Below are 23691 nucleotides of genomic sequence, written 5' to 3'. Positions count from 1 at the left end.
CCTGAAGTGCACTGCAGTACCCACTAAAACTGCACCAGGGACCTGCATACCACTGTCATGGAGCTGGGTATGATATTTGAGGCTGGCATAGAGGCTGGAAAAATATTTTAACATTTTTTTTTAGGGTGGGAGGGGGTTAGTGACCACTGGGGGAGTAGGGGGAGGTCATCCCCGATTCCCTCCATTGGTCATCTGGTCATTTAGGGCACATTTTTGTGGCTTGGTTATAAAAATAAAAGGACCCAGTAAAGTCAGCCAAGTGTTCGTCAGGGACGCTCTTCTTTTTCCATTATCGGCCAAGGACACCCATGTGTTAAGCACGCCCAAGTCCCGCCTTTGCTATGCCCCTGGGAACTTTGGTCGTCCCCGTGACGGAAAGCAGTTGAGGGCGCCCAAAATTGGTTTTCGATTATGCCGATTTGGGCGACCCTGGGAGAAGGACGACCATCTCCCGATTTGTTTTGAAAGATGGGCGCCCTTCTCTTTCGAAAATGAGCCCAATAGGGGCTCGTTTTCAAAGCGCTTAGACTTACAAAGTTACATAGAGACGTATTTTTAAAGCACTTAGACTTACAAAGTTACAATAGTAAACTATGGAACTTTGTAAGTCTAAATGTACTTTGAAAATATGCCTCATAGGGGTGTGTTTTTATAAAGTAGGTGCCTTTCTGCAGTATTAACCTAGATGTCCTGTTATAAAATTACTGTCCAAATGCTCAAAATAGTGTGCAATTACTTTCCTTAGTCCTCACGACTTCCAGTGCTCTTCTCTTTAAAGTGGCCCCCTCTACCTTTCTCCCAGCTAGTGAATTTCTTTACAAACTACCAGCTGGAGCTGATGTGTCAGCTACTGGAGGGTCAGCATTGTTAAGCCAGCAGAACATAAATAAATCTCCAGTCGGGAACAGGAGGCAGGTCAGAAGATGCTGAAAAATATAAACTTGCTTTTTACACTTGAACAGCTTAGCTAGCTACTGTGGATTCCTTATTTGGCCATTCTGAGAGCTTCTCGGTTTCTTGCTCATTGCGAAGTGCTTAAATTCTTCTGCTCGGTCACTGAGTAAACAATTCTACATCAACAAGTAAATCGAGGAACTATGGGTACACTGGAATTGCCATTCACTGTGAAGCCCAGTTTTCATGTTTTTAAAATTTTTATTTTCCAATTGCTTCATGGCTGTTTTTGAATTTGAATTTGTATTCAAGAACTTTGAAAGAACTGAAGATTTAAATGCCCACACATTCATCAGAGTCCCCCTGAATTGAAAAGGCTAATCAATAGAATGTCAACCTACAACTTGAGCCAACTTTATCTACAGCCAGGCCTGGCTCAAGGGCCAATGGCACCTTGAGCCAACTTATGCATCGGTGCCCCCCACTCTGCCCGTCTGTAGTCCAATACGTTTCCCCCCACTCCCTTCACCCAGGATCCAGTATCTCCCCTTCTCTATCAACCCCCCCCCCCCCCACACACATACACAAACACACTTTGGTCTGTCTTCAAACTTCTCTTTTCTCCTAGAAGTTGTTGACAGCAGTAGCAATTTACACATGCTGCTTGTGACCAGCCCCAGAGCCTGTCATCTGCTGTGTATAGCCCCCCCCCCCCCCCCCCCAGAAACAGGAAGTTGTATCACAGAAGCAGGATGCAGGTGCAGCAGAGGAAAGGATCTGGGCCAGTTGCAAGCAGCAGCATGTGTGAATCACTGCCGCTGTCAGCGACCTCTAGGAGTAAAGACAAGTTTAGAGACACTGGGAAGGGAAGGAGGTTGAGAAAGGGGGGATGCCAGACTGAAAAGCAGGGTGAGGGCAGGAAGGGAAGATGCTGGACTGCGGGGGGCCTAGAGAAAACAGTAATTCTGGTGACTTTTATCAATGGCACCCCAAGACTGTATTGTACTATATTATTATTAGCATTTGTATAGCGCTACCAGACGCACGCAGCGCTGAACACCTGAATAACTTCCTTGAGTGTCCCCTAGTCTTTGTACTTTTTGAAAGAGTGAAAAATCGATTTATATGTACCCATTCTGCACCACTCAGTATTTTGTAGACCTCTCTCATATCCCCCCTCAGTAATCTCTTTTCCAAGCGGAAGAGTCCTAACCTCTTAATCCTTCTTGTATAAGGGGAGTTCCATCCCCTTAATCATTTTGGTCACCCTTCTTTGAACCTTTTCTAATTCTGCTATATATTTATTTTAAGATACGATGACCAGAATTGCACACAATACTCAAAGTGTGGTCGCACCATGGAGCGATACAGAGCCATTATAATATTCTTTCTTATTTTCTATCCTTTTCTTAATAATTCAGTTGAAAGTAGAGATTACTCAGTTTTAGGCTGAATTCAGTAGGATAAAAACAAATCTCTTTCATCAATCAAAATCCACAGTCTACCTCTGCTGCCACGAATGCTACAGATATGAAGCAGGGACCTGGAAGGCTTGGAAAACAGAAACATACTCGGCACTTACACAGGGGAGTGGACAATGTCACAACTTCCATGTGTACGTGGTGTCACTTCCACTTCTAGCTGCCTCAATTTACAATCCTACACATATAAATACTGCAAATTAAGTTGTAAGGCCGCAGTTTTAATTTAGTTCATTTCCACCTCCAAAATGAAACCATCAGAACCTTAATCCCTTATGTAAAAAAAACTGAGCCAAAACGAGCACTTTTTAAAAACTTATGCATGTCTTTAACTGGTGTAAAACCTGACGTGGAAATTTTTCCCCATAAACACGTAGAGGTCGATATTCAAAATGATTTAATCGGCCAGAAACTGCTTCTGGTCAGATAAATCTTTTGTTTGGGGCCATCTACTGATATTCAGCAGTGCCAAAGCCATTGAGAAGAGACTGGAAGACCTGAATACGTATACCCTAGAGGACAGAAGGAACAGGAGAGATATTATACAGATGTTTAAATACTTGAAAGGTATTAATATAGAAACAAATACTTTCCAGTGAAGGGAAAATGGTAAAACTAGAAGACATGAATTGAGGTTGTGGGGTGGTAGATGTAGGAGTAATGTCAGAAAATTCTTTTTCAAGGAGAGGGTGGTTGATGTCTGGAATGCCCTCCTAAGGGAGGTGGTGGAGAAAAAAAACATGTGGCTGAATTCAAGATGGCATGGGATGAACTTAAAGGGTTGCATATGTCTTTGCATGTCATGTGGTGCTTAGATGGCGACTGGCTGCATCAACTAAGGCAGGTTCTGAGCTGGCTTGTAAGGTATGAGTCCTGCATATAGCAATCCGGTTTAGGGCATTGACGGAAACTCCAGTAAACTGGAACTTGAGGACAGTGCCGGGCAGACTTTTACTGTCTGTGTCCTGCAAATGACAAGACGGATTCAGATAGGCTGGATTGGGCTTTGACGGCAACTCCAGTAGTTTGAACATAAGGATAGAGTCGGGCAAACTTCCACGGTCTATGTCCCAGAAATAACAAAGAAAGACCATGATCAAGTATATAATATCATGTTCATTGTTGATTTAATCCTGAACTGATAATGAATGTGACTGTTGGGCAGACCGAATGGACCATTCAGGCCTTTTTCTGCCATCACTCAGTTACTATGTATGAATATCACCACAGACTGTTAAACTCAAAGCTGGCTATTTTGTGGGTGACCCGGGTTGAAGGGGGGTGGTGAAGTCAGCACTTATGCAGGTAAGTGCCAATATTCAGCACTTAACCACCTAAATTTAGCTGAATATCACTTAACCACGTAAGAGATAGCCGGCTGTATAAACTCGGATATTCAATGCTGATGCCCAGACATGGCCCAACATTGACTATCCAGGAATAATGCTGGTGGTGGCTAAAAAAAAACGCTCACCGCTGTCAGTTGAACATCTATCTCATAGATTTTAGTCCTGCCCAAGCCTACCCAAAACACACAACTTTGAAATCTCTGCATGGTGTGAATATTTTTTAGTCCGGAAAAAGTTTTTAGTTCTAGTTTTTATTCATGTGCAAAACAAGTAACTTTTATTCTTATTTTATTCTAGTTCTGTCAAACAATGATAATTTTAGTTTTTATTCAGTCCTCTCCCCAAAATTTTAGTTATTATTTAGCTCAGAATCTCATGGCAAATAATTTCTCTCCCAAAAACTTTAGTTCATATTCAGTTCACAAACTCAGTTTTCGCAGACTGTGTAGATCTGGATAGGCCAGCAGGCACGCAGTCAACGGGGTCAGGGATCTCAAGCTATCACTGAAAAACACTTGCCTTGTGATCTGGCACTGAAACACTGCTCTTCTACAGCTCAGGACTGGCAGACACACAGTCGGCAGATTGGGTGGGTCAGCAGGTATGCAGTCAGATCACAATTTGGTGTAGCCAAATGTTGACGCAGGGGGATCTATTCTCAAGTCGCTCAAGCTGCAAGCACTGGAAAAAAGGCTGTTCTTTCAATTCTTCTTCAGCTTGACATAGCCTTTGGTGGGCCCGGGTAGGACACATGCACTTGGGGTTAAGGTCCCTGACTGGCACGGCAATACTTGTTAGCTGCTCATCAGCTCTGCTGTGTTTCCAAGACATACACCAACACCATTAATGGAGCGTGTGTGTGGTTGCAGGCGTTGGCGGTCTCAGGGAGATGCAGCTGACTGCAGAGCTAATGAGCATTGATTTTCAGCATCAGCAGGCAGCTCTGGATAGCATAGCACCCTGATAATTTTCGTTTTACTGTAAGGAATTTTCATTAAGGGAAATTAATAATTTTAGTTCTTGTTCTGTTCAGGTCTGTAAATTGTTTATTCTTATTCAATTTTCATTCTGACAAAGAATTATATTTTTCATTATAGTTCTCAAGAACTATCCACTCAATATGCCACTGTCTTGACTTTGACTCTTATGTCGATCTTCTTTAAGCCTTAGTGGCCTCAAAATTAGACTACTGTAATGTAGCTTACACAGGTCTTACTAACACCCTGTTGAAAAAATTCCAAACAATTCAAAATGCTTCTGTTCGTCTACTTTCACAGGCTCATTGCTATAACCATGTCACCCTTCTGTTGTTGAGATTTTACCACTGGCTCCCTATTAGGTACCATGTCCTTCATAAAGTCCTCACCTTTAAGTCTCTTCACCATGGGTTACCGCCTTATATTTCTTCCATGATCTCACTTTTATTGTGCACCTTACACTCCAAGTCAGAACACAGTCTCTCTATTTCCCTTGTTTTGTGCTCCAGATTGGAATCTACAGGCCAATCAGTTTTCTTCTATGCAACCCTGCTGGCCTGGAATGCTTTGCCAGAAGATATCTGTGGAGCTTTGCTAGCCTTCTCTCCGGGCTTGGGTGAAGGCCCATTTTTCTCCCTGGCCTGTCCTTGGAGGGACCTAGTGGGCTTATGATGGTATAGCGATGCAGGCTTCCGCTCTATTCTTGACTGCTTTCATACCTGCCCTTTGTCCTCTTTCCTATGATGGTTTTGCAGTTCATTTTCATTTCCTTTCTAATTCTGTAAACCTCTTTGATATATTTTGAATGGAGGCATATTAAGCCCCTAAATAACCATAAAGTAAAGACCTAAAATTTTCTTTCTTATTATTCTCGTTAACAAAAATATCCCTGCTGGCCAGAACAGTTAAGTGAAACGTGACAGCTGAGCCTCAGAGCAGAGGGAAGTGTAACCTGGCATGTAGTCCGGCTCCGAGACAGACAGAAGTGAAAAGTGAAAGCAGAGGTAGGTGTTACCCGAAATGTGACAGCAAAGGCAGGCATTACTTTGAGTGTGACAGCCATGCTTTGCAGTGGAGAGAGTAAGTAGTAGGAACTTTGGCACGTAAGAGCAGAACCTCAGAGCACGAGGGAGAAGTTACCCGAAATGTGACAGCCGAGGGGCGTTACCTTGATAGTGACAGGGAGGCCAGTTCTTCATCTTCAGTGGAGGGAGGAATTAGAATCACAGCACAGTCTCAGAGCAGTTACCCGAGGTGTGATGACAGCTCAGCCCTCGAGTGGAAGAAGCAGGAACCTGCCGGAAAGAAGGGAAGACTTACCTGAAGTGTGACAGCAGTACTGTGCAGTGGAAGGAGGAATTAGTTGGAAATGTGACAGCAAAGCACTCGAAGGGAGGAAGAAACTGCCGGACTGTGACAGACAGAGCGCGAAAAAGAGAGAAGTTAACGGAAGCGTAACCGCGCGCCGCAGATCCTGCTGGAGCCCACCCGTCCTGCTCCCGGGGCGTGACCTCTCATTTCCAGAATTAGAGGCGGGGTTTGGCCGAGGCAGTCCGGGAGGGGGAGGAGCTATAGAGCCAGGGGGCGGAGTTTTCAGGAGCGCCACAGCCTATCCCCAGCCCCGCGGGCGGAATGTCCTAGGCTTGCCTTGTGCGCGCACGAGCAGGTACGGCGGGAAGGAGGGAGGAGCACCTGGACGTCGCCTCGCCTGTCGTGTTCTGTTAGCTGCCCTTCGGCCTTTTTTTTGTTGTTGTGTCTCCCTTCCGTGTACAGAATGACCGGCCTGCAGCTGAACTTCACTCCGCTCAAGGAGCCGCTGGGTTTCATCAAAGTGCTTCAGTGGGTGAGTGAGTGAGTGAGGGAGGGGAAGGCATTGGCAAGGCCGAGACAGGCGCCCTCATCCGCCTCGGCGTGCCGTGTCCTGGTCTGGTGGAGGAGAGGGGAGTAGACCTGGACGGCACGAGCACTCGGGGATTACAGTATATGCAGAGGGAGGGACTCGGTAAGGAGAGGCCGAGGCTGCAGAGATTTCCGGGGGAGGGGGCCGTGAGCTGAAGCAGGAGGTTAGGTCTGAGACTGGGGCCTACTGGATCACGAGCCCTGGCGGGAGGAGGGAGGGAGCGGCTCGGCCCCTGCCACTCCCTCCTCCGTGAGCAGCGCCCCGAGTGGGATCATAGAACAGGTTTCTCTACGCGCTGCTGCTGCTGTCTGTTACTTCACTTGTGTGGTGTTGTAGCCTCGGCCGATTTGTGGATGCGTTGGGAAGGGGCATTAATCTATCTACTTCTGTCCGCATTTGTTTAGCTTACTGAAGTTTTTTTTTTAAATTTAATATTTAGAGTGTTTTTCTCTTTTAAGTTGCTGTTGACGTGTAGCCTAGGCCTCGGGCCCCCGGACTACTTTCCGTTCCCCGACACGGGCTCACAGGGACAATTCCCACCACTTATAGTCGCTCCACTCTGCCCTTAGTAGTAGACCACACTCGTGACGAGCTGGGAGTGGGTTAGAGCTCCAGAATTGAGGTTTTGGGAAACACTCACTTTCTGGGGAATCAGTTCTCTCGACCCCCCCCCCCCTTTTTTTTCAAAAAAGCACGGTAGCAACGTTCAAACAGTTTCAGCCCTCCAGCTACAGACTTGGATTTCAGTCCTTCTGCTGTTCCTCAGGAGAGCTCTTGTACCACTTCATTTACATTGGGTAGGCTTCAGTTATGGAATATGTATGTATATACTGTTGTTCTTATTGGCTGTTTCTCCTTCTCCCAGTACTGGCTCAATTTCCTGCAGGCTCAGACGCTTCTCAGGTGTGACCCCCCCCCCCCCGATCTTGAGACCAATCTCTCACCTGCTCTAATCTCCTGCTCCTGGGTTGGGTCTCTTCTCTGCCTACCTGTAGCTCTCACACTTTGGTTGCTGCTTCAGGAGCCCAACCCCCCCCCCCCCCCCCCCCCCCCCCGGGTCACACTCAAGATTCCCCTTTCTTCCTCCAGGTCTCTTGGGCATAATTTCATCCTCTTATCCCAGGTAAGGTATACACAAGAAGTAGCACATATGAGTTTATCTTGTTGGGCAGACTAGATGGACCGTGCAGGTCTTTTTCTGCCGTCATCTACTATGTATGTTACTATCCCCTTTAATAGTAACATAGTAGATGACGGCAGAAAAAGACCTGCACGGTCCATCCAGTCTGCCCAACAAGATAACTCATATTTGCTGCTTTTTGTGTATACCCTACTTTGATTTGTACTGTTTTAAATGCCCCCCCTTTTAGACCCCTTCTTGACCCCTCTACACGGAGGGATAAACAACGTTAGTTCATCCAAAAGGGTTTGAATTGTTTTCCTGACCTCCAGGGTTACCCAGTCCCATGGGGGTCTGTTCTGGGGAGCCATCAGAAGGCGGAGTTCACACCTTATTCCCATGACCACAGCTTTCTGTCTAATAGGGTCTAAGGAGATCTTTGGCCATTTATGTTCCCACATATAAAGATCTATCCTAGTTAATTCAGGGAGTGAGAATCTCTTGTGTATGGTTTTCTTTGTAGAATAAATGACAGATAAAGAATAAGTAGAAATAAAGACACAGTTGGTTTTCAGAAAGAAGGTTCAATTTATTCTTACCAAGATTAAATCTTCAACTTGGTACATTCATCATCAGACAGATTCTGGGTTCAATTGCACAGAGTTGTGCCTTCCAAGAAGAGTTGGAGAAATGTTCCAACTATCTGGCAAAATCTTCTCTCTTTTATAGGCACAGGTCTTAATACAAGTCAATGGCAAGGGCCTTTTTTTTTCTTAATATTTCACAACCTCTGAATCATTTTTTTTCCTTTTCCGGCAGATGTCCATCTGTACCCTCTTCTTTCCGTTTTAGCTATTGCAAGATTTCCGCTATTGTCAATAACATGTTTTTTCCTGTTACAAAAATATCTGCACCTGTTTGTGACATTTCCGCTTTTGTAAACATCTTATTTTTCTCTTCTTGATACAAAAATATCCTATTATTGACATCTCAGTTTCATATCTACTTTCATATGCTCTTATGATCTGAGTACCACAAACTTCATTTTAAAAACCAGATTTTATCCATTTTAGTCCATTATTCAATCATCATATGTGCTACATTCAATTTGTAAATTGTACCAGGTTTCATTAAGACTCCTCCTGCAATCCTGCTTTTGCAGGTTCTCAACTATAAGGCCATCAGTGGGTTATCAGGCCTAGTCAGGGCTGCTCAGCTGGCCAAAGCCCAGTAACTTGGCCCGCCACCATTCCAGTGGATAGGCCTCAAGCTACAACACATATTAACATTCTCCTCTTCACCCTATCCCATAGGGTGACACCAGGGTTAACGTACCATGGTACCATCCATTCCAGAAGGTATTCTATAAAGCTTTCGATTTTTGAGAGTCTAAATGTAACTAACCTGGTACTGTCAGATTTGTTTGGTTTGAGATTACCATGTTGGCACCACTTCTATTATTTCAATCCTTCTTATCCATTTTTACAGTTAGGCAACATACTATAATTATAAAATATTTTTCTTTACCCATTAATATGCAAGTTCTATCTTACTCTTACCTATATGTGTATATATTGTATATATGGTTCACAATCATAAATTCTTTGGTTATATACTGATTATATCTTGAGTATACATTCGCATAGATTACATAGAGCTGATTATTGATTACATCATTTCTTCAGGCTTAACACTATTATATTGCATCCCCGTGTGCTATTACATGATTATACAGTTGCAGACATTTCTATAGTGTCTCTAGCATTCGCATAGCGATTGGTCCGTCTCAAAGGGAGATAGTCCAATGTGTTATCTCCAGTGGTGTTGGGAAGGAGATTTTCATACAGGACATATTGTCCTGCTGTTGTCTTTTTTGTTATTGCAATTTCAATCAAGCGTTCTACTAAGCCTCTAGAACAAGGGATTATGCAACATCCTACTAGTACAAAAATTGCTACCACTATGATTATGGTAGTGGCTGCAGAAATGATAAATGTCTTCCATTTACCAAAAACTTTATCCATCCAACCAGTCCAAGATGTGTCAACACCAGAGTTCTCTGCCAATTCTTGTGACAGTGAGGTTAAGCCTTGTAAAGCTCTGGTGATCGATCCATCTGGAGCAGTATTGTTGGGGATAAAAGTGCAACACTGTGTACCTATCTTACGGCACACTCCGCCATCCGCTGCCAAAATCTGATCAAGCACTAATCTATTTTCTAACGTCATTCTGCTGGTGGCATCTAATTGTGTTGCAATTCCTTGAACCGCATCTCTAGTGTAGTTCACAAATCTCTGCTGGTTGTAATATATATAGTTGATCCAGTCTAAATTTTTATTTATAGTAGCCCACCAAAAGAAAACTGATTCGAACCCTGCGGCTATCTGGTTTCTGGCTTTGAACTCATCAGGAACCCCTCTTAGAACTCCAATTGCATCTATATAGACCCGATCATCAAAGGATCCAGGCATAGCATCTCTCTTCACTCGTGAGGAAGAGCTGCTATGAGGAGGGAGCAAGGATGCTATAATGACTGGAATTACCAATTTGACCAGGGCACATCTTCCTGTCCAACTTTTGTGAAGTGTATGGTGGATAGTATGGGTTCCACAGTACCACCATATGTCTGCTCTAGCCTGTGAAAACTCTGTGAGATTCAGATTTTGCAGAGTCCCTTTTTCTAGGGTTGTGTTACAATTGGTCAAATTTCCCAGAAACCATGTATTTTTCACCCCATATCGTTCCAGACATGTATGATATCTGGTAGCAGGATCTGGAATCCTGAATGCAGGTGGGACCCTCATCCGAGGAGGTAAGTAGGGGTGGTGTTCGTCAAGATGTTGACAAGACTGATTCACTTCAGTTGTTACCTGAAGTAACTCTAGCATACACCAAAAACCATCTGGGTCATTGTGGAGATCCAAAGGAAAGGGGACTACTGTTGGTTCTGCTCTTGCATGGGAACAAAAATAACAATTAGAGACATTCAAACTCTTTGTAGTATAATGCGCCCATTCGAGCCACAAGTTGGTCTCTCCAAATCCTGTTTCTAGTGCCATTAAATCTTTGGAATTATTAATTGGCACGATCTGGTAAGGAATCTTTACTTCTGGGATCTTTGTTGGCATCAAAGGATTCTTTTCTGGTTGTGCTGGGGGTGGAACAATCTTAAATTTGCCAATGGGGTCTCTACCTGTGGCATCAATTCCTAAGGAATAAGTTCTGTATGTAACAGCCGTTACTCCTCTGAAAGTGATAGCCACTTGATTACATTTGGTCATTGAACAAAAGCCAGTCACTCGCAATTTCATAATGGAAATGCTCTTTTTGAGATCTGGAATTTCGCTACCTGAGTAGGGAACCCATGAACCTGTGTACCACCATACTTGCGCCCAACTTCCGCAATTGGAGAAGGGACACAGGTATATTTCAAAAGCTGACAAATATTGCTGCACAGGATGTTCCCCACACATTGTGTAAGCACACACATCAAGGGTTATTGTGGTTGTGTCTTTAGTAGTGGGTAATGTTATTTCGTAAGTGGTCGTGAATTTTTGCAGAAATTTTTCTAAGTCCTGTGCTCCATGTACAATGGGCATAGTGAGCACACATAAGAAAAGGGCCAGGCACTTCATGTTGGTAGTTTTCATGATTAGATGTTAGATCTGGACTGTACAAAAGGCAATTGGCGACTAAGAATAAAAGTGAGTAACAGAATCACCCCTAGGGTTTTAGCAAGAGCTGCAATGACAATAATCAATATCCCAAAATATACCAAGACTTGATATATCATTTAGGTATGACTTGGGTAAGGGGGGTAAACTCTGATAGCCCCTTTCTCAGTGGGATCGGGTACTTCGAAAAGACTATATATTTCCAAAGGTCCCAATCCAACCTCTATGAGAAACAAAAAAGGTATCCAGTCAGTGCCAAGTATGGCGTATGTGAATAACCAAAAATCCACCACGTCACCAGTTTCTGGTCTTATTAGGAGCTCATCAGTCTGTTCAACCTGTAAACCCAAGCTTCCTCCAAATAATGCCAGAGTATGAGTAACTGTTCGACTGGGACCGAGTGTCCAACTCTCAAGTAAGGGTTCACACAGTGTCTGATATCGAGTGAGGGGATCCCAATTGGGATCGTCTTCTGGAGCTGGGTCCCAATGGGGAAATCTTAATTCTCGAGGATCTAAAAGGTACTCTGGGATTACTTGATCATCTAAATGAGGCGACGGTAGTGGAGATTCAAGGGAAGGAACTGTTTGCGGCGGTGAAGGCTGATTGTTTAGTCTGCTATGGGACATATATTATGTAACGGGTGTAACAGTTAATGGGGGTGTTGGGCTATCTGGGAGGGCGTGTAGCTGGGACTCTGATATTTGGAGTAGTTAAGGAAGTATTCGTGGGAGGAGGAACGTCAGTATTAGGCACCAAAGGATAAGGAGGAGGGGTGGTTCGCAATTCAGACAAGGTAATATTATCCTCAAAAGTATTTGTAATAGTGGGGACAATATTGTCCGAGCTACTGTTAGTATCGGAAACACTTGTAGAATGCAAAACAGGAGTATCAGTAAGGACAGGAGTAGTCGCAGCGTTTTCAATAGGCACTGTAGGATTGCCAGTTGAAAAGTCTGTTGTGGCAGATGTGTCTGCCCAGGAGGTGGGATAACTGGTGGCAAGGGGACTGATCTTTTTGATCGTTTGGAGGGATGTGTGTCCAAACAAGCGTGTGAATGTGGTGTACTGTTGGGGCTCTGAATAGGCTGCTGTAGTAGGTGGTGGAACCGGAGTAGTTGCAAATACAGAAGTAGTTGCAAGTACTGCAGGGGTAGTTGCAAGTACAGAAGTAGTTGCAAGTACCGTGGCGTTTCCAACGGGCAAAGTAACGTTGCCAGTGGGAAAGGCAGTGAGTGTGATCCAAAGATCAAAGAGGTTTCTGTCAGCAGTATAGGTAAACAGGGTAGTGAGAAACAACACCAAACCTATACAAAGTAGGATCAAGCACACAAGTCCAACAGCAAACAATCGAGCAGATGGAAAGCAGAAGAAGAGGGTGTACTGATGTAACACCGTAACTGCTGCTGAAACACTTGCCACGGTGCTGTTTGCGTCCGTGTCGTCTGGAATGGTGTCGTCTTCCGGATAAGTGTCGTCAAAGTCGTTGGACCAATGGGTATTGGTTTCAGATAACTGCTCAGAGTCACACTTGTCAACAGGGTAAAGTTCAGTTTTTTGTGGATCTGGTTCTTTGATGTCGTCAAGGGCAGAAAGGTTCTCTGAGGTTGGTTCCCTGCGGAGGGTTGATTCCCTGCGGAGTAGTATAGCAACTGGAGTGGCTGAAGAAGGTGGTAAGGGGATTGGAACTTTCTGTAGGGGAATAGTCTGTAAGGGGATGGTTTCTTCTGGAGTGGACTGTGACCGGACTTGGCGTGGCATTTATCTGGCCTGATTCGGGAAATACAAGTGTAAAATGTCGAGCAGCTCACTGATGTTGCTGTACAAATTCTGCAGAGTTAAAAAGTGCTCAGATTCTGGTTCACCCAGATCCAAATCTCCTGCAAAGTTGCGGATTCGGATGAGACGGATACGAAGATCAACGTAGGGAAGTGGAAATTCAGGGACACAGGAAGGTGGCGGTGAGGATGGCCACTCAAAGGCAGGTTCAAGTACTGGTGGTTGTTCAGGTGGTGACTCAGGTGACTCAGCAATCGTTTGGATGGTGATATCAGCAAGATCTAATAGGTGCGATTCGGGAGATGGTTGGTCTTGTGTGACTAGTTGATTAAGTCTCTGGTCTAGTTGATCCAAGTGATTACACAGTGATGCTGGGTGCGGTGTCGGTGGTCTTGGGCTCAGTGGCGGTGGAGATGGGGTCCGCGGTGGGGCAGGTATCTCCAGTGGCTGCTGAACTGGAAACATCAAGGAGGCCTGATTCGGTATTTGGATAGGCTCTTATATCTTTTAGATGGACCCAGGATGTGTGGTCCTCTAGCTTGGCAGCTGTAGCTGACAAAGCCTCTATCTTGAAGGGCCCAATGTAGATGGGATCTCGCCAGGTCTTGTGCGTATAATAACGCCGGTGCACCAGATCACCCACTTTGTAAGGGAGGGATCTATCGGCATCACTATCCCCTCTTCTGTCCGAAATAGCCTGTGGAATTGAGGACAGAGAACTTACAATAGTCTGTAAGATATCCCAATATACTGAGTATTGGTCCGGCAATTGAGTGTCTGGATTGCCAGGTAGTAGTCGCATATTAACAGTACCTGTGCTCTTCAGGGCACAGACCTTATAAGTCTGGCCAGCACTATCCCCGCCTCCCAACCACCAGCCCCTCCTCCCAACCACCGGCTCTGGCACAGACCGTACAAGTCTGTCCAGCACAATCCCCGCCTCCCAACCACCAGTCCCACTTCCCACCATCGGCTATGGCACAGACTGTATAAGTCTGCCCAGCACTATCCCCGCCTCCCAACCACCAGCCCCGCCTCCCGATCTTGACTAAGCTGAGGATCCATTCCTTCGGCACAGGATTCCTTTATGCTTATCCCACGCATGTTTGAATTCCGTTACCGTTTTCATTTCCACCACCTCCTGCGGGAGGGCATTCCAAGCATCCACTACTCTCTCCGTGAAAAAATACTTCCTGACATTTTTCTTGAGTCTGCCCCCCTTCAATCTCATTTCATGTCCTCTCATTCTACCATCTTCCCATCTCCAGAAAAGGTTTGCCATTTCTGAACAAGAGCTTAATTTGGTCGATACATGATCATTAAAATATTGAGGAATTGTACCATACACTCACTGATGGATTGATAATTCAGCACCATAAGTATCTAGGTGAGTAAAGGAATACTTGCCGGTTGACTGGCATCCAAATTTGTATTCTTAAGAAGTGGTGTTAAAATAATACCACCTAATGTAAATGGAAAGTGACCAGCTTATAAAAAGGCATTCTGAAAAAAGTAAGCCATTCTATTATCTGATTTGGAGGATCTGCCATTAGATATGATGGACAACTGTCTAACAAACGGATTTGGACAGCTTCTATAATAAAGAACAGTTTGGACACCCTTCAGTTGAGTCATTACTACTGCTTTTTAAAATTTTGTAATAATGCTCAAAATATTAATTGAGGCAATTTTCAATATAACATCTAAACCCAATTTTGGATGTATTGCAAAAAATGACCAAAAATTCAGTAATGAATGTGGCCATTTTCAAACCAGAAAAACATCCAACATTTTGTTTCAAAAATGGCCTTTGTTTTGGTGCTCAGTGAGTCTATCTTTTAGGACCCTTTCTGAAAAAAAAAAAGTCCAAAGGAAAAAAGCACAAAAACAAGCCATTGGGATGTATGTGGGGCCAGCATTCATAGTAGACAAGCGACACAGACATATCAGCAGAACATTGGGGCACCCTTGGAGCATTGCAGTGAACCTCACATAAAAGGTTCCAGGTATATTTCTCACCAATAGCAAGTGGTGAGAAGAAGGCCAGTCATCAGTAGCATCCGGAGTAGACTGAACTGGGACCAGATCTGGTTTAAAGGGGTCCTGGATCAAGACCAGAAGAATATCCTCTGCCTAAGGGCTCAAATATGTTGAAAAGGAGGGATGACAACACGGAACCCTGAGGAACACCGCAGGAAAGGCGGAAGGGAGGGACACTTTGAGGGATCAACAAGAAAGAAGTGAACCAAGTATGGACTATGTTGGATACACCAGCATTGGAGGCAGAGTAGGAAACTGTGGCTGACTAGATCAAATGTGACTGTTAAGTCAAAGGAAATAAGAAGTGTTGCCTTGCCTTGCTTAAAGGCAGAGTTGTAAATCATTGAGTAAAGGTACTGGTCAGTAACTGGCTAGATCATTGGGATTAAGGAATGCTTTTTAAGAATGGTTTCAATAGCAGGTTTCCATTCAATGGGGAGCAAACCCTGATTAAAACTGTATATCATCCCCAGAATCAGAGGGAGAAGACCATTTTCAAAGCACTTAGCCTTCCAAAGTTCCATAGGTTTCTATGGAACTTTGGAAGGCTAAGTGCTTTGAAAATATGCCTCCATGGGTGAGAATCTTCAGCCAGGGTGAAGAAATTGGGTCAAGAAGGAATGTGGTCTTAGTTGCAGAAGTAAGTAATAAGTTTATCCAGGGAAATGAGAGAGGAGACTAAATGAGGACCATGTAAACACAGTACTACTACAGCAGGAGAGTTCTCTTTTGCCATCTCTTGCTCTGGTCCCCTGAGGTTAGAAACTTTGGTTAGCAAGCCTGTTTAAGGCTTGGGAGAAGGCTTCAGCCTGAGAGTTCAGCCACTTTTGTTTAGTTTCATTCAACCACCATATCTTTGTGTCTGTCCACCAAGAGAGCTCTCACCTCACTGCATTTTTTCCTGCATGTAGGACACCCAACAGTGGGGGCAGTTGCAGCAGGTCCATCCCCTCTAGCGTCTGTTGCATAGTAGCCTGGCTCTTAAAACCTAACTCTTTATTTCCAATGATGATTCCATTTCACATAATCTGTTTGCTACTCTTGATTAAAAGTCCCCAGTACTGGTTACACTTCTATTATCTCCTTATGGATGCTATTTGGGTTGCAGCTCCTGCAAAGAACTTGCCCATTCTGTTCCTACTGGAACTGCATCCAAAGATTGCACCCTGTCTGCAGATTTCTCTATTTCTTGTAAGAGGTAGCATGACCCTTGGGCTAGGAGACAGCTGCCTTCCACACGTTTGACTGGCATGTGCCTGTTATCTTTTAGTACTGGAATAAAAAAAAAAAAAGCAAAACCTGATTTATTGGTAACCAATGAGTATTTAGTCATTGCCAGTCACACCCTTCCAGCCTTTTTGATCTAGTTCTTCTCTATGAAATCCTTCACACTAGCAGTGGCCTGCTCATGTTCTCATACAAGATAGTTGCCATTTTTTGTGATTATATTCCTTACTATTTATTTACTTGTTGCATTTGTATCCCACATTTTCCCACACATTGGCAGGCTCAATGTGGCTTACATTTTGCCACAATGGCGATGACCGTTAACGGAATGATAATATAGAAAAGAATTACAATTAAGGTATAGAAGAATTAGATGTTAAAGATAAAATATCAAGTTAATTAGAAGTAAATAATTCACAACAGGTATATAAGAACAAGGGCAATATGAAACGTTCAGTAATATCAATGTAATTAAAGTATCCCTACTACTACTACTATTTAGCATTTCTATAGCGCTACAAAGCGTACGCAGCGCTGCACAAACATAGAAGAAAGACAGTCCCAGCTCAAAGAGCTTACAATGTAATAGACAAAAAATAAAGCAAGCAAATCAATTAATGAGTAGAGGAAAGAGGAGAGGAGGGTAGGTGGAAACGAGAGGTTACAAGTCAAAAGCAATGTTAAAGAGGTGGGCTTTCAGTCTAGATTTAAAGGTGGTCAAGGATGGGGCAAGACGTAGGGGCTCAGGAAGTTTATTCCAGGCGTAGGGTGCAGCGAGACAGAAGGCGCAAAGTCTGGAGTTGGCAGTAGTGGAGAAGGGAACAGATAAGATTTATCCATGGATCGGAGTGCACGGGAAGGGGAGTAGGGAAGGACGAGTGTGGGGAGCAGCAGAGTGAATGTTTTGTTTGTTTTTGTTACATTTGTACCCCGCGCTTTCCCACTCATGGCAGGTTCAATGCGGCTTACATGGGGCAATGGAGGGTTAAGTGACTTGCCCAGAGTCACAAGGAGCTGCCTGTGCCTGAAGTGGGAATTGAACTCAGTTCCCCAGGACCAAAGTCTACCACCCTAACCACTAGGCCACTCCATTTATAGGTTAGTAGAAGAAGTTTAAACAGGATGCGAAAACGGATAGGGAGCCAGTGAAGCGACCTGAGGAGAGGGGTAGTATGAGTAAAGCGACCCTGGCGTAAGACGAGACGGGCAGCAGAGTTTTGAACCGACTGGAGAGGGGAGAGGTGACTAAGTGGGAGGCCAGCAAGAAGCAGATTGCAGTAGTCTTAACGGGAGGTGACAATGGTGTAGACAAGGGTTCTGGTAGAGTGGTCAGAAAGAAAGGGGCGGATTTTACGGATGTTATAAAGAAAGAAACGACAGGTCTTGGCAATCTGCTGGATATGAGTAGAGAAGGAGAGAGAGGAGTCAAAGATGAGCTGAAGAGACAGGGAGAATGAGAGAGCCATCAACAGAAATAGAAAATGGGGGGAGCGGGGAGGTGGGTTTGGGGGGAAAAATGAGAAGCTTGGTTTTGGTCATGTTTAATTTCAGGTGGTGGTGAGACATCCAGACAGCAATGTCAGATAAGCACGCTGATACTTTGGTTTGGATGCAAGGTGAGATATCAGGGGTAGATATCCCATTTCCTTCCTCCTTGCAGACATCAATCTAGTTTCTTTTATGTCCTTAAATCCCTTGCCTAGGCAAGCTGCTTTTATGATGATATGCAGCAATCTTCTCATCTGTTGCTGAAGTCGTCTGGAAATTGTCAATTTGCTTGCTTCCAGTATGTACTCATCTGGACTGTGGGGAGACTTTGTTCACCTTTTCAGTTCTTCAGTATTTTTTCTGGCTCTAGTACATTCTATAACTGCAGCAAGTCTGCAGTCTGATTTTTTTCCATGTTCATGGATTAAGTTCTGATTCTCCACAGACAGCAGACTTTTCTTTTGAAAGACTGGATCTTCAGAGCTTCTGGTCTTTTTTTTTTTTTTTTTTTTTGGTAAGAGTTATTGAGCTGTTCCTTTCTGCTTAAGGTTCTTTAACTTTAAAAGGCATCTTATTTCCTTACTACTTTATCTTAATTTTCTGGGTTAGTTGCCGGAAGGAATAAGGGCTGCGCAGCAGCGTGTTTTTTTTTTTTTTTTTTTTTTTTAACAGCATTACTATTTGGCAATTTACTCCTTGCATTTGAAGGCGTTCTGTTCACCTTAGCAAAATTGTTTTTCTCCATTGATTGACTGCTATACACCTGAAGATTGTTTGTTTTTGCACAAGACCCCTGGCGCAGGCTGACACATGGACTGTCAAGTCTTTAATAAAACTTTCATTTGACGCTTGCCCTCCTTCCCTATCTTGAAGGCTCCTTGTGCTGCTTTTGCTGACTTGGCTAAGTAGCTGATACCTCTAGTTATTCTGACTAGAAGAATTACATTGGCTTCCTCTGGAAGATTATAGACTGGGTTGGAGGCTGAGTCTTAGCTATCCCTCAGAAGAGTGGACCAGCCATGTAGCATGTTTTTTTTTTTTTTTTTTTCATGAAAAACACATGATTCTCCTGTTTTCTGCTACTTTCTATGTCAGTTCTTGGAACAATATATTTCTGGCAGACCTTTCATGGTCATTCCCTTGTTCTAAAGTGTTTTCTACATCCCACAAGTTCTGGACTGGTTTGGGAAAAGTAGGAAAAATTATCTTTAGTCTCATCCAGTGCTTTTTTTTTTTTTTTTTTTGGGTAGGAAAAAAAAGGTACCGGTACTCATTATGGGTGGGGTCACCACCTATGGCTCTGCCCCTGTGATAGCCACACCCCTTATACCAGCCATGGTGCATATAAACAGGCATCATTGAAAATATACCAGTGTAGGAGAAAAAAAATAACTCAAATTGGACATATTCCAAACACTAAAATGAAAATTTTCTACCTTTGTTGTCTGGTGACGTTTTTCTGATCATGTTGGTCCCAGTCTCTGATTCTGCCGCTCTCTCTGTTCTTTTAACTCTGTTTCCAGGGCTTCCTTTCCATTTATTTCTTTACTTTCCTTCTTTCTTCTTCATTTCTTGCTCTACATCCATAAGTAAAAGCTGGGTCCTCCATTGAATTGATTGGAGGAGGTATAATGTGGATCCAGCTGTAGCCTATTTTCTCTAGCCATGTGCAGTTTTTTTTCTCCTCTTCCATTTCCCTCATCTCCATCCATGTGCATCTTCTTCTTTTCTCTTTGCTCCCCTCCATCCATGCCCAGCATTTCTCCTTTCTCCACCCATCCATTCATGTCCAGCATTTCTCCTCTTCCCTCCTCTGTATCCATATCCACCAATAATTCTCTATTTCCTCTCCTCCAAGTCCAGTATTTCTCCTGACCCCTGTCCACCCCTCCATCTATCCATGTCCAGCAATTCTTTTCCTGCTCTCCTGTCCATCCATTTCCAGCATTTCTCCTCTCTTCCCTACTCTCCCCTCCCATCCATGTCCAGCATGTCTCCCCTCTCCCCTGCCATCCTTGTCCAGTGATTCTCCCCCTCCCCCCGGTCCTCCCCTTTCATCCGTGTCCAGCAATTCTCCCTCTCCCTGCCCATCCTCCTCCTGCTGCCTGCTTGAGAGTCCAGGCCCCCAGCATCAGCCAGTACAGCGATTAAAAGAGGCTGCCGACGTCAGGGCTTTCCCCCTGCGAGTCCTGCCTATTCAGAAACAGGAAGTTGAAACAAAGTAGGCGGGATATGCAAAGGGAAGGCCCTGATGCCGGCAGCTTCTCAATCGCTGCACCGCACTGCCGAGGGTAAGGAGGGTCGTGGGGAAGAGGGGAGCGAGAGGAAGGGTGCAGGCCAGCAACTCTCTGGGGGGGAAAAAAAGGTGCTGATATGCTGTACCGGCACAAAAAAAAAAAAAGCCCTGGTCTCATCAGACCAGTTCAGAAACCTACCCTGGCACTTCTCCAGTTATTTAGCTATTCTTAACTTCTAGCCTTTCCTCTTTCCCTTTCCTTCTGTTGCTATGTTCTTTGATTATTTTGGGTAGGTACAAACTTTTATCTGTCAGGTTTATCTTTATTCATTTGTTTGTAGAATATTGGCTTTGCTACATTATTTTCAGTCAACATGTTGATCTTCATTGATTTCACTGTTGCATGCCAGCTTTGCTACATATTTTTTGTCAGCAAATACATGTTTTCCTCCTCCATATTTCATCATAATATTCAAACTTCCTACATGGTTTTCAGCCAGCACCTTGACCTCGTTATAGTTTTCATCTTAAAATATTAGTTTTTTTTCAGCTGGTTAGGTTGATCCTATATAATAATTCTCACCGCCAACATTCTAATGTGCCTGGGACTGTGGCTCCCTTGGAGGTGGTCTGCTAGGTAGTTTAGAATGCACTGACGTCAGTGATGTCACTGACAGCTGATTCCAAGGCAAGGGGAGGAGTCCCCTGCCTGGGAAACAGCTGTCAGTGCCCCCCCCCCCTTGGCGCAACACCCAAGCCCCTACCCTGCAAAACCGCGAGCCAGGCAGGGGGAGGAGTAGGGAAACCTGCCTACCAATCAGCTCTCAGTACCCCCCCCCCCTTTCGGGCACATCAACTCCCTCGCCACCTGCAGCCGCCAATACTAACGCTGTCCGGCCGCTGCTGCTTCTGTGGAGCAGCAGCGGCCAGTACAAAAAGAAAAAAGCCAAAAAAAGATTTTTAACCTGAAACGCGGCTCTGTAGACAGCCATCTGGCATTGGCTGTCGTCCCTGCAGCCGCTCCTCCTCTCCCCTCCACGTCACTGCCCCTGCAGGAAGACCTCGGAGGAGCGCAGCGACGTCAGAGGGGAGAGGAGGAGCGGCTGCAGAGATGACAACCAATGCCAGATGGCTGTCTACGGAGCCGTGTTTCAGGTTTAAAATCTTTTTTTGGCTTTTTTCTTTTTGTACCGGCCGGACAGCGTTAGTATTGGCGGCTGCGGGTGGCGAGGAGGTTGATGTGCCCGAGGGGGGGGGGGGTAGGGGCTTGGGTGATGCGCTGGGGGGGTAGGGGTTTGGGTGATGCGCCGAGGGGGGAGGGGAGGGTCGCTGGACATGGGTGGCTGCAGGGGGTGAGGAGGGTCACAGGACATGGATGGCGGCAGGGAAGAGGGAGGGGAGGGGAGGTCCTGAGACCAGATGGGTGGCTGCAGGGGAGACAGAAGGGATGCTGCAGGGAGGGCAGGGGGAGAGGAGGGTTGCTGGACATGGGTGGCTGCAGGGGGGCAAGGGGAAAGGAGAGGAGGGTCGTTGGACATGGGTGGCTGCAGGGAGGCAGGGGAGTGGAGGGTCGCTGGACATGGGTGGCTGCAGGGGAGAGAGGAGGGCCACTGCACATGCGTGGCTGCAGGGGCAGAGGAGGGTTGGTGGGGAGGGGGTCCTGAGACCAGATGGGTGGCTGCAGGGGAGACAGGAAGGACGCTGCGGGGGGGGGGGGGGGGGATTACATTGCTAGCGCCCGTTTCATTGCCTACCGAAACGGGCTTTTTATACTAGTATTCTATAATCCTTTAATTCAAATATGTTGACTTTGCTACATTATTAGGCAATAGGTGGGCTTTCTGCAGTTCTTGAACTGTAAAGCATTAGCTTTTACAGTGTTTAACGACTCAACTGGAAGTAATGATGCACTGAAATACTGAATTTATCTGCCTGTACAGTGCCTATAAGGGGTGAATTACATGGAACTATATTGATTTCTGGCTCCATCTGCATTGGGTGGACACAACACCCACAAGTTCTAGACTGATCTGAGACTAAAATTAGCAAGTAAGAGACAATTTTTCCTTAATAGGTTCTATAATAATACAAGCGTTAAACTGGCTAGAGTGTAACTGAAAGAGATTTTGTATTTAGGATGAGCCAGATGAAAGTCCCAACCTAATAAAAACATAACGAAATCTTGATGTAAGACTTAATGTGGGATTCATACAAAGATGCCCTAGAATGTCAGTGTTGAAACATGGTAGAAAAAGAACTAGGTGGTGTAGATAATACGCTGAAATCTTCTGTTTAGTGTGTGGTGGTGGCCAAAAATGCAAACAGGATGCTAGGAATTATTAGGAAAGAGTTGGTGAATAAGACCGAAAGTACACACTCCATGGTGCGACTGTATCTTGAGTATTGTTTTCAGTTCTGTTTGCCATATCTCAAAAAAGATATAGCGGAATTAGAAAAGGTTCAAAGAAGAGTGACCAAAATGATGAAGGGGATGGAACTTCTCTCATATGAGGAAAGGCTAAAGAGGTTAAGGCTCTTCAGCTTGGGAAAGAGACGGATGAGGGGAGATATGATTGAGGTGTTCAAAATCCTGAGTGGTGTAGAAGTAAATCGATTTTTTTCTCTTTTTTTTTTTTCCCCTTGTTCCAAAAGTACAGACTAAGGGACACTCGAGGAAGTTACATGGAAATACTTTTAAAACAAATAGGAGGAAGTATTTTTTCATTCAATGAATAGTTAAGCTCTTGAACTTTTTGCCAGAGGATGTGGTAACTGCGGTTAGCTTATCTGGGTTTAAAAAAAGGTTTGGATGAATTCTGGAGGAAAAGTCCATAGTCTGCTATTGAGACAGACATAGGAAGCAACTGCTTGCCCTGGGAGTATGGAGTGTTGCCATGATTTTGGGTTTCTGCCAGGTACGTGTGACATGGCTTGGCCACTGTTTGGAAAACAGGATACTGGGCTAGATGGACCATTGGTCTGACCCAGTATGGCTACTCTTTATGTTCTTATGTACTTTTTCAAGCTTTAAAAAAAAAAGAAAATACCAAAGAGTGATAGCAATCTTCAGTGTTGATGGTGATCTGTTCTCTGCATGGAAAGAGCAAGTTTTTGTGCAAAGCCAACATATGTCTGGGATGGATCTCGCTTGTTAGTGTGAGGATTGATCTTTCAGCAGCAGAGTTTTGATTTATGATGTGTGTATGGTCTTATATTTAGGGTATTCAGTAGGTTAAGCAGAATTTGTCCAAACTTTGGGGATTAGCAGAAATGTCAAATAATGGGAAGAAACATTCACATTCTTTTTCCTGAGGGTAAAGCTGTGTATTAAAAGTTACAGGTTTGATAAGGCTGAATTAAATGTTTTAATGATCTAAAATAATTGAATGCATGCTTTGAGTGCACATCTTTGCCTATATAATATAGGTTAGTAGTACTAAGTCTGAGGTTTACAAGGCGTGTGTGGCTCTTGCACAGCAGACCTTTTCAGAAACTTCATAATATCCAGTGGATATAGTTGTACCAT

General features: G+C 44.5%; 1 protein-coding gene across 1 annotated transcript in view; it reads left to right on the top strand.

The window, feature by feature from the left end:
* The first annotated feature begins 6333 nt into the window (after window positions 1–6333).
* The window catches only part of SYPL1 (synaptophysin like 1), a 66939-nt gene continuing 49581 nt past the window's right edge, over window positions 6334–23691 (top strand). The window contains exon 1 of the mRNA XM_030215934.1: window positions 6334–6544. Within this exon, the coding sequence (XP_030071794.1) occupies window positions 6476–6544 (69 nt within the window). The 5' untranslated portion in view covers window positions 6334–6475. The remainder of the gene's footprint in view (window positions 6545–23691) is intronic.

Source organism: Microcaecilia unicolor, chromosome 10, assembly GCF_901765095.1.
Source record: "Microcaecilia unicolor chromosome 10, aMicUni1.1, whole genome shotgun sequence".
NCBI classification, from domain to species: Eukaryota; Metazoa; Chordata; class Amphibia; order Gymnophiona; family Siphonopidae; genus Microcaecilia; species Microcaecilia unicolor.
This window is presented reverse-complemented; position numbering and strand designations above follow the sequence as displayed.